The sequence below is a fragment of the Polypterus senegalus genome, chromosome 15, assembly GCF_016835505.1.
Source record: "Polypterus senegalus isolate Bchr_013 chromosome 15, ASM1683550v1, whole genome shotgun sequence".
NCBI lineage: Eukaryota > Metazoa > Chordata > Cladistia > Polypteriformes > Polypteridae > Polypterus > Polypterus senegalus.
In genome coordinates, this window is record NC_053168.1 from 80,163,424 (window position 1) to 80,175,645 (window position 12,222).

Consider the following 12,222-nt stretch of genomic DNA (forward strand, 5'->3'; position numbering starts at 1 on the left):
ACCATGTTTCACAGATGGAATAAGGTTCTTATGCTGGAATGCAGTGTTTTCCTTTCTCCAAACATAACGCTTTTTATTTAAACCAAAAAGTTTTATTTTGGTCTCATCCATCCACAAAACATTCTTCCAATAGCCTTCTGGTTTCCACGTGATCTTTAGCAAACTGCAGACTAGCAACAATGTTTTTTTTTGGAGAGCAGTGGCTTTCTCCTTGCAACCCTGCCATGCATACCATTGTTGTTCAGTGTTCTCCTGATGGTGGACTGATGAACATGAACATTAGCCAATGTGAGAGAGGCCTTCAGTTGCTTAGAAGTTACCCTGGGATCCTTTGTGACCGTGCCGACTATTACACGCCTTGCTCTTGGAGAGATCTTTGTTAGTCGACCACTCCTGGGGTGGATAACAATGGTCTTGAATTACCTCCATTTATACACAATATGTCTGACTGTGGATTGGTGGAGTCCAAACTCTTTAGAGATGGTTTGTATCCTTTTCCAGCCTGATGAGAATCAACAACTCTTTTTCTGAGGTCCTCAGAAATCTCCTTTGTTTGTGCCATGATACACTTCCACAAACATGTGTTGTGAAGAGCAGACTTAATTGATTGAAAACACCTGACTTTAATTTCACCTTCAAACTAACTGCTAATCCTAGAGGTTCACATACTTTTGCCACTCACAAATATGTAATATTCGATCATTTTCCTCAATAAATAAATAAATGACCAATTATAATATTTTTGTCTCATTTGTTTAACTGGTTTCTCTTTATCTACTTTTAGGACTTGAGTGAAAATCGATGATGTTTTAGGTCATATTTATGCAGAAATAGAAAATTGTAAAGGGTTCACAAACTTTCAAGCACAACTGTAACAGGGATGCAGACATCCATATGCCCCCCCCCCACTTGCATTCCAAACTAAGTGACAGAACATCTGCTTCTACCAGGATCTGATAACAAAGGCGCAATTCAGAGTTGTACTGACATCTCTCCAGAGGCTCCTCTGCAGACCTCTTGAGCAAAAAGGCACAAAATAGATCGCAAGGAAGGACAAAGACCTATAATTAAAGGGATGACAACTAAAATGGACAGATTAACTTGCTTATTAGAAAACACTGATTTTGTCACAGGAAGTTACTTTAATTCAATCAGGAGTAGGATCAATCATCCTTTAAAATCACATAAACCCAATCTCTCAAAGAAGAAGGAGAGAATGGCAGGCTAAGAGTTGTTCAGGGATTCTCTTGGGGAACCCTCTCTGGAACTCTCTCAGGAAGGGGAAAGTGCTCAAAATGACCTTCTGAAACCTAAAAAGTTATGAGCCACTCTCCCTTGGAGAGCCGACTCCAACAAACTCTTCTCTTTATGGACCATAAGCTAAGACCCAGTCTGTCAAGCCAAAGCTATGTACCGGTACTCTGACAAGACCAAGTAGCTATTACTTCAAGAAGAGAAATTCAGCATCTAAACTCTTGGGCCAGAATGAGTAATGACTTTTCCCCATGAAGTGGCAAAAGGACAGCAGAAGGCAAGCTGAGGAAGCAGCAGCACAACACTGACAAGGATAATGAACTAAAGAGAAAGCATGCACTCCAATGCATGAAGAATCCTCCACTTGAACCTGGAGCAACAAAAAAGCAATAACTCCACACAACATCTGAGGCTAAGGATCTGCACTGGTATCCCAAAGGTTGCCGGTTTGAATCCCCGTCACTGCCAAAAAGAGATCCTACTCTGCCTGGCCCTTGAGCAAGGCCCTTAACCTTCAATTGCTCCATGGGCGCTGTACAATGGCTGACCCTGTGCTCTGACCCCAAGGGGTATGCAAAAACTAACAAATTCCTAATACAAGAAATTGTATAAGGCAAAATAAAGAACAAAAAAATTAGAAATCATCCGTAAAGACTTGGTATCATAAAACTATTTATCTGTGCCAAGATAAAGGAGAATTATAAATAACCAGTAAACAACCAGCCTATATGATACATGTTTGTCTTCTAGTCAGTCGGCATCTTATGTGTCAATATATACGCATTTATCATACTTCTTTAATCCTTGTGTTTATCAATAAATTGTATTATTCTGTTTCTTAAACTGAGTGTGCCTCAGTTACCTTGATATAAGTTTAAAGCACTCCTACAACAGAGAAAGGTAAGGTAAATAAAGTAGAAGCCTTGCTAAATTATTTGATTAATTACAAATAATGAATTAACCAATTTAAAATGTTGTTTTCAAATCCCACATTTTTATGGCATCCTCCAGGATGGGCATCTTACTGATTATTAATCATAAAAATCCGACAATAGGGCAGGTCATTATGCCTGAATGGACATTTTTTCAAAATCCCAGTAGCTGAGGCAGCAACATGGATCTGTGGATGAAACATTCATGACTCTATTGTAAACGGTCGAGCAAAAGAAAGAGGTTTACCATGCAGTGAACCCAGAAGGTCATTACCTGAAAAACCGAAAACATCTGTTACTTTTAATCCTTCCTTCTGCTTTTGGTTGCTACATAATTTATTTGGAAAAATATAAGAGATTGATCCAATCTGGACTCATATATACTAGCCATGTGTGCCCAACTACGTTGCGCGTGTTAAAGTTGTCTGTGAAGGGCTCCCTGTTTAAACGTGGCTGCCATTCGTGAACTGGGCCCTTCGTCGCACAGCATTATGATTTTTTATATGGGAAACAAAATTACAAAAGAAAACCCTTGGATATTGATTCGATAGGAACGGTCTACTTGGAATCACTGTCCGAATCATAATTGTATGGTGGTGTAGGAGCATTTCTGCTTCTGTCCATTCACAGTCCGTCTCGTTTTCACGATGCTGTCATTTCCTCTCACGATCTCTTCCCAACCTTTCTCCAATCTCGCAGGTTGCTTTGTGGCAATCCAAAGAGTAAGACAATATACACGGAGCAATGGTTATAAAAGGGGGACACATAGGTATCCAGGCTCTTTAAAGCATAAATAGGGATCACTTCACTGACATGTGAGCAAGCCACGGTACAACTGTGAGACGTGCAGCACTCGCCGGCTACAACATAAAAATAATAATTTCCGGAACGTGCTGTTACGTTGTCATTCATTTTACCCACTGTCTCTCTTTCATTCATATGTTACGTAGGCACGTACCTTTTATCTTCGGCAATCTCATTCTCTAACCAGGCCTCAGGAGCTAACCAGCGTAACACTGTCCACCACCCCTTTCATTATTCCGGCACATTGTTGACATCCGTGAGTAACAACAACGTACTAAACTGGAAGGTGGTCTACACAAGCGTGGAATTCGTGGACAAACAAAGATCAAGATCTAAATGAAGATCTCTTTAGTTAATTTAAAGCACAACAATTTGTTTAGTTTGAATGTGTGTGTTTTGAGGTGTGACTGGAGTACTACAGTCTTCAGTGGTATAAGCCTGGAGGAGATTCTTAATGCAATGCCTATGTTTTAGCTGTCTCTCTACTGCCATTTAGTGCTTCTTCTAATTCATTCGCGGACAAACAGATCAAGATCCAAATGAAGATTATATAGAGAGATTAATGTAGAATAAGAGCAAGTTTATTTGTAACTTCCTCTCTTCAAAGTCAGCCTATGATAGAATGTATTCTTTCTCAATCTCTGCTAGACAGGAGATAATTCAGTTTAAAACTGAACATTATTTACATCTCTTCTAGAGCCTGATTGTAAAAAATGTACTTTCAGTTAGACCCTAGGGGTGAAAATTGGTTTTAAGCACTGGGAACTCTTGGCCACATGTGCTCACCATATCCTTGGCTTACAACCTAATTGGCTGTTGTTTTTGTATATTTATCTTTGGGGTTACCATAGGTTGTTCTTTTTAGTGTCCTTTTTCTGGAGTAATACTGACTGGAACATCACTGCTTAAGCATGATAACCTTTGTTTTATTACTATCTTGCCATCATTTTTTTGAATTGGAACCCCTGAACCCCTACTTCACTTTCTTATTATTCACTTTCGTATTACAGTGAGAAAGAGTTTTATGAGCACAATCTCCATTTGATACTTTGTAAACTAATGATCAATCATATTCAGTAGCTTTAAACTTTTTAGGCATTTTATTAGTCTGACTGCATTTGTACTGATCTTTTTTCTGTTTTATCTTTCTTTATTCTTTTTTATTTTTTAAAGGGCAACATTGACATGAATAAGACTCATATACTGTGTGAATGAAGTATTTACATTATGTGAGAATTGTACCTGAGCAGTTAATACCAATTTTGTTGTAACATGCTGTACTACTTTTGTCAGATACAATAATGACCTGCTTAAAAATAATAATTATTGAGTGATGAAAACTCCTACATACAAGAGCCAAAAGATAACTCGCATATTTTAGAGAGCTAGACACCACCATAAAACAAAATGTGTTCCAATTTTTTTAGGTACTTGTAGCATTCATTTACTAATTAGCAAATCTCCATTACTGAGAGTAGAATCTTGCTACTATATCAGCAGAAAAGTCTCATACAGTTTCCATGTCATTTGAAACTGAATTGTTGTTCCCCACAATAGATGAAGAGAGTGTAATTATTGTAATCATCAGAATGCTATTGTTTGATGAACGTATAATTACAGGTAATTTAAAGACAGGTGTGATGACTGCGGAGGACTGAGATCAACATGCATTTCTAATAACAGCTAGATTTGTATTATAAATAATCACTATGCAACAACTCAGCGCAGAATGCAAATTACATTTCCTCTGTAATAAAAAATGTCTGCGAATATTTTTGCTCTGCATGCCTCCATACATTTTTATGCAGGCAGCTTTTAAAGCTGTAAAATAAACCAATCTATAGACACAGCTAAAGATTAGGTTCTAGGTGAGTTTCAAAAAAGAGATACATTCTCAGTAGACATGATGAACAACTGATTTTTACAAAGGGTGCTTTAATACCTAGGACTATTGTAATGATAATTCCATATATATATTTAATACTGACAATTTTCAACAATGTATATATTTGCCTTTTTTGATCAGAATGATTTTATATTTGTTCATGAATATTTCCTACTACATCTACAAAGATATCCAGGTAGAATATTCAGAGGAAGTTTATGTGTCTAGGTGTTTACTATTGTAGATAAAGTCATTTTAATATATTTGTAAGAGCTAGATAGTCACTGACTTAAGTCAAGTGAGGCAAAGCCGATCAACCAAAGAGTTCTAAATGATAAAACACAGAAAAGAAAATTTACCGAAAATTACAGTGAGTGAATGATGGATTTATTTGGTCAAATTGTAATAATAACAGTAACATGTAATCTTAATATGTTGTGACATACATAGATTAAAAGTTAAATTATGCTGAAAGACCAGGACTGAATCTGTTGAACAGCTGTTTCTTGGGATAAGAAGGCAACAAGAGAAAATAAATGGTTTCATTGCATAGTAATGTGATTCATCTTCATCCATATTACGTTCACACATTTCTGTTGTATCCGCTAGTGTCTGTAAAATAGATTAATCAATTTTAACATCAAGTTGTTTTTCTCATAGATGTAAAATAAAAATGTTATAAATAAGCAGAATATATTGCAATTATCTTACAAAATAAAATGTGATGAATGTTGACGTTATGTTAATAGCAAAAGTGCTTACCTTTGCATATTTTATCCATTGAGTATTAAATTTGATTTATTGAGTCAATACCAACAAACACGGTTATGTTATTTAAACATAATTTATTTCTAGAACTGATCATGTCTTAGGAATTGCTGGGGTATTTAGATTTTCAGCTGAAAGAGTCTTGCACAAAAAAGGAAAAAAGTGCTCTGTGAATGAAATGTATAGTATGACATTATTTTTTTGTTCATTTGCCAACCATCATTTATTTCTTAAATGTGATTGTTTTCACTTCTGCCAGAGAGAAGACAGTGGTGAGGAAAAAAATACCATTTTTGTACTGAGCAAGAAAGGTTTCCCCTTGTGTTCGCAAATCACTCTTGTTTAATGTGCATAAATATAGAACTAGTGCTTTTGATCACAAAATGTGCTTATCTTGCTGCACAACGAGAGAATAAACCACTGCAGACTAGAAAGGAAATCACAGCGGGGCAAAGTTTGCTACATTTTCTTCCTAAATTGTAGCCTCAATTTCAGGAAAAGCTTTTATTACTGTTAAAATCATGACATACTGTCACATTTGTACAAAAGCTTTCATTCTAGTTGCATTAACAAAAGAAGAAGTCATTTGTAGCTGTGTTAAGTGCTCTTGTGCATTGTTACACAAATAATGTATGTAACTGCTGTAAGACGTACTTACTTGCAACATTACCTGTTTAAAATAGAAACAAGGCTAATTTTGGATCCTTTTTTCTGTTTAGTAAAGCCACCATGATTTGTGCTGATGTGAAAAGAGAATGTATAACAAGGGACATAAATGTGACAGAAAGTTGCCTAATCTTTCTTCTTATACTGATTTTAAGTAATGAGCGGAGCAGTTGTACAGTCATTAAATTCTAGGCCTGGTGTACTGTATGTCTGTGCAGAATAGTAAATGACTGATTTAGTTTGATTCAGTATTTATTGCATGTTCACCCAATGTCTGAATGGGCTTTACTGTCGACATGCTAAAAATGAATTATTTGCGCAACTCTGAGCCAATCTAAGCAACGATGAGCGTAACCTGAGGTGGACTGGCATCTTGGCAAGGAATGACTCAAGTATTCTTTGGCTTGTTCTTAGAATACTGGAAATGGTGCAAGTGTAAAGCTAGCATGCTGTGATCAGTTTAGCTAGAAATGCTCTCATATTCTGGGAAATTGTGAAGTCCGCCATTAACCCAAAGCAGATGTGACCTCTAGTTGTGGGGTGTGCCCGACTTGCTGACCACAGGTGACAGAAAATCGCTGCCCATATCACATTTACTGACTGAATGCAGACATTCTAGAGCAGACATGGACGCTGCTTTTTCTGATAGGTAATATTGTGCTGATTGACAGGGCCGGCACTGAATGAAAGTTTAACAGTTATAGCGAGTTCAGCTGCAATTTTGGTTCTTTTTTCAATTCTGTTGTGGTAAGTAAAACACAAGACACCAGACAGACAAGTTTCTCTTTTTTGTAGGGTCCAAAACAACTGCATTCCTTATTCTTTATTGTTGCATTAGATGCATTGAACTTCCAGAAGACTCTCGAGCACACAGAGCCAGCCCCTTAGACTAAACGACAAAATCAAACCTGTTTGATTTTATTGATCAAGTTGAAAAGTAGTTGGAGTGAATCATTAGATGTGACACATTAGAAAACTGGATTTGCCTAAGGTGAAGATTATTTAAATGAAGGCTACGATTTGAAAATCACTGGAAAAGTCACATAATGTGACACAGTCTTGAGGCAACACAACTAACCACAGCGTATGTGAACAAAATCAGCGCTACCTGACAATAAGCAATGTTTTGACCGTAATATTATAGAAGGCAAGAAAATTAATCCAGACAATGGAATTATCACTTATACTTATGAAGCTCATCTGAGTGTAGCATCTGGTCAATACGATCGACATCATTCACTTAGTATCAAAATGAAGGCTGTGCTTAATCAGGAAACTCCATCATGTATCTATTCATCCATTATTAAATGTGTTTAATCCAGTTAGGGACTGCAGGGACCAGCTGTATATAAAACATCAAGGTAGAGCTATATCAGTGTTTGTTTTGCGCAGACTGAGATGTGTTTAAAGCACTGTGAAGTATTTACCTATAGCAGGCCATTGTATCCTTTGTAATAGTATAAATTATGTAAGAGACGATGTGAGAGAAGAAAAGCCATTAACATTTTGTGCTGATCAAACATGTGGGTTTTCCAGGTAACTTTATCATTATGCAGATTCTTGTGGCACATTATGCAACAATCAAAGGAAGTTCCAGCAAGGAACTACCGCAATTCCTTGGTGCATGTTGTTTCCCGGATTTACGTTGCGCATCTGCTTACAGTTCTCAGCAGGTCATACATTTATAGGGCCGTTATTGTCACATGTACTGAGTCTTATGAAATTCTTATATGTATATGTTAATCAACATGCAACATGTCACCACAGTCCGGTACCTCAATTAGTGACTATAACTACCTTACCTCGCAACTTCTAGTTGTTCTGCAGTTTGCAGCCATTCCTGGTTAATGCTAAAATTGTATCAGAGTAACCTTCAGATAGTAATGCACCCCAAAGTCCAGAACCCTGATACACACAATGGACCTATCTCTCCATTACAGCACACCACGCGGGTCTTATACCTTTAGCAGCTTCATCCTCCCCTGGCCTGGGCCCTTACTCCTGATCCGGGGTCATTCATATGGTATGAAATTAATAAACTGTCCGGTGAACGTTACAAGTGAAATTATATAATGATAATGGTTTAACAGACTTTTTACTGAAAAAATATGCACTTTTTATTTTTTAACATGCTTGCACTGTGACATTCATAAGCATTATAGTGTGAAGATTCTGTACCAATTATTGCCATTTCACTATGGAAATTATATTCAAGTACACAAATGTACATCATCTGAAAGTTAAAATAGCTGTGACCCGGGGTTAGAATAAGGTTAGCATTCCTCTGGCATGTCATAAAAGTCAACTAAAAAGTGTTTGGCATCAGGAAGAGCAACATGCCCTCTACAAGAGAGGAATCCAGCCAAACTGGGTGAACCCAGAAAATGTCAATTATGTAAAGTTAGAATCCTAGGAGCAGATATTCTGCATATTCTTTGTTTTGGCAAGACGTTAAATATTAATATGTATTAAAATGTAGTATGGCAAATGACTGATTTAATTTGATTCAATTTTCAGTTTTTCAAGTGTGTTTTTTTTTGTTTTTGTTATATTTCAGCATTAAACCTTTAAAAACGCATTTGCATTAGGAACTAAAGTAAGGAGTCAGTTGAAAGTTCTCTATTGCAGAACTATTTTTATTAGACATACAAATTTTATAATCTCTCAGTTTATTGTAAAGGAATTGTACCTTGTATGGTTACATTTGGTTAATTTCAAGATATGTTTTAGCTTATTTTACTATTGGCATAGACCTTTTATACAAGTAATATTTGAGTTTATCTCTGAGACTCCGTGTTTTTATTCCAACCAATTTCACAATTAAAGTTTCATTTTTAGTTGTAATTTGATCTGGTTGGTTAGTGAGCTAAGCTTTTTTATTCTGTTATTCTAAAAAAGTCTAAAATGATCCTAAATTGCCCAAACATTTAATACTTAGGTTTGCATTGCCATTTTCTTATTAATTCACCCTTTTCTGTAGAGTTTGCTCCTTTAATTATTTGAAAATAAAAGTACAAGTGTCTCTCTTGTGTGTCTGTCTGGTTGCAATGTTTCTATCATTCTGAAAAACGGTGCACCGCAAAGATTTGTAGTAGTTGTATGCATTGAATTTATCTTTTCAAAAGATGTCGCCTCACAAACATTAACACTTTTTAAAAGTCTCATACCAAATAGCATATAACTGAGATAAACGCATTGCATGGTGTGCTGCAAACATTAAGGTCTACGTTGATTACTTTATTTCAACCCATCTTAGAGGGGAGATGGGGGTGAAGCCACTGCTCTCCTTTAGCATCAGCATTTGGATATAATTAAGGGAGCAAACACCACAGAAAAGTGTAGTTTAAAAAATAAAATGCCAAATAAAACACAAAAATGACAAAGAATACAAATATTTATGATGTACTTGGAAATATCTGTAGGCCAGTTAACTACCTGTAAACATTGAGATCAATTAAAAGTAAGAAAGACTTGACTAATTGTGAAACTGGTTGGAATAAAAACCAGCAGCTGTGGAAACCCCCTTGGGCTGATTTTGAAAGGCACTACATTAAACTGTTACAGTACTTAATTTTAGAATTTAGAATACGAGGTGAGACACAGAAATAACTCGACTGGGCTTGGAGCGTTCCTGGAAAGCCGTCTGGAGGTTGGCTGTACATGAATCATAGAGCTATATCCCCCTCCTACATGCCCTGTCAAACCACAGACCGGCTAGGTATATCCTGTGAATAGCCCAGTCTGTATTTGCACAACAGTCGCTACACAATTTGTCACGATAATGTCGGGTCAAAAAAATCAAATAGCGAATCAACATCAAATTTCTAGCGAATTTTCTCTTTTTCCGTAAAGCAGTTTTTGATCAACAAAAACATTCCTGTCCTCGATCATCCTCTCTATTCGTCCGATTTTAACTTGTTTCCGAAAATCAAAACTGACCTGAAGGGAACACGGTTTTCTTCAGTGGATGAAGTGAAGACAGAAATGGTAACCCTGTTAAAAAGCCTCAAGCAAAAAGACTTCCAGCTCTGTTTTAATCAATGGAAGATACGTATGGAGTGGTGTAGAGATCGGGAGGGGGAGTATATAGAAGGTGACAATGTTTAGAATGCTCTAATTCATCAATAAATATTTTTCTTTTTTTTACCAACCTAGTTATTTTTGTGTCTCACCTCATATTACTTCACCATTACTTTATAATAATCATTTTAGATTAATTAGTGGAAAGTATGGACACTTTATTTACTTGAGTTATAGAAATTATAAAATAAATAAACGTTTTATTTTTTTTTCTGCAGATATATAAGGACACACTACAAAACCAGGTGACAGAGATTTTGAGAAATAAGCCAAATGGAATTCAAGTTGGAGTGAACCTTACAGATGCACAGTTAAACCAGTTTCAAGAAGAACAGATTGGGCAATTGTATCAGCTGATGACAGAATCAACCAAACCTTGTCAACAGTTTAATATTCAGGACAGTCCTGATCACAAGTGATCACTGCATTGTTTCCAGGATGCCAAGAAAGACATTTGATTTTCTCTTGCAAAGGAAAAATGTGCCATGATTTTGTGTTCCTCTTCATACTGTAAAACACCTCTCCTGTAAAAGCACATTTGATTTCTTTAGTGTTTAATATGTACATACAGCACATCCTAACTGGGATGCCAGTCTATCACTTGGCACATTCACTCACCCACAAATACTCATTAGCACTGGGCCAGTTTCGTTTTACAAATCAATCCAAATGCATCTCTGTACTATGGGAGGAAAGCTACTTGAGCACACGGAGATCATGTACTGTAAAACACGCACCTCTACTGTCTGCACCACCATGTTGCCCAGTAAATTCTCAGCGTATTCCTTACAAAGATTATCAGCATTGTTTATTAAATGGAAGGCCTTAATTAAATGATTTAGCTTATACAGTATTGGTCATCTAATTTTAATAATAAATGGTATTTTAAAACCCTTGGACTATGACCTCCTATCAGCTTAATAAAAAAGTTAAAAAAAATTACAGAACTGGATAGCTTACACTGAAAAAAAATGTGTAACATCAAACAATGTTCTCTCTTAAATTCTTTTTAAAAGTTTAAAATCAAACAATGTTTGAAACTTCCAAGATATTTAGAGAAGTGTACAGGAGGAGTGATGTAGAATTTAATTTTCCATTCAATTTCGAACTTGCAAAACTCATATATTTGGGCCAAACAAAAGCAGTAAAGAATTTATACAATTCTGTTTTTTATGGCTATTATGTGTGTTTTGTTAATTTAAGATTTGAAGACTTTAATTTTTCTTAACATTTTCCAAAAATAGTAGTATTTATTATTTTGCCTATTTTTCTAAGAATGTACTGTATCATGGAAATATTGTATTATGAATTCTGTATCACAATATGCATTGTGTCTGGATTAAATGAATCGACACCTGCCCAGTATAGATCTATATTGGGCTTGGAGAAGAATGTGCCCACAGTCAGGGTACCACATTCAACCTAGTGGTGCTGTTACCAGTTGTATAGTAAAACACTTGATTGAGAAGGTGATAGAGTTGAAAACCTAAATGACCAAAGCCGATCAAATCACACTCGTAACTAACTTTTCGATTGCACCAACCACCACCACAAGATGACTGACAGATGAAATCAGTGGTATGACAGACAATAAACACTTGACAATCTCACCACAGTCTTCTGTCATGTTGTGTAAAAATAAGGCCTTGCTGTCAAACTGATGCGTGTCCATGATAATGGCCACTAATTCACCCATGCCCAGGGACCAGGGGTCTGTTCCAGAAAGAGAGATTAGTTAATCCTAGATCTCAGAATGAAGTTCAGCTTGCTTTAGCACACTTTCGCACCAGGGGATTAGGTGGTTCCAGAGAACTGGATTTCACTCGACTTGTG

General features: G+C 36.3%; 1 protein-coding gene across 1 annotated transcript in view; it reads left to right on the top strand.

Annotated features, from left to right (window-relative positions):
• sdhaf3 (succinate dehydrogenase complex assembly factor 3) overlaps positions 1–11,999 on the top strand; it is a 54,313-nt gene extending 42,314 nt beyond the window's left edge. The window contains exon 3 of the mRNA XM_039737175.1: positions 10,608–11,999. Coding sequence (XP_039593109.1) covers positions 10,608–10,808 — 201 coding nt within the window. The 3' untranslated portion in view covers positions 10,809–11,999. The remainder of the gene's footprint in view (positions 1–10,607) is intronic.
• The last annotated feature ends 223 nt before the right edge of the window (positions 12,000–12,222 follow it).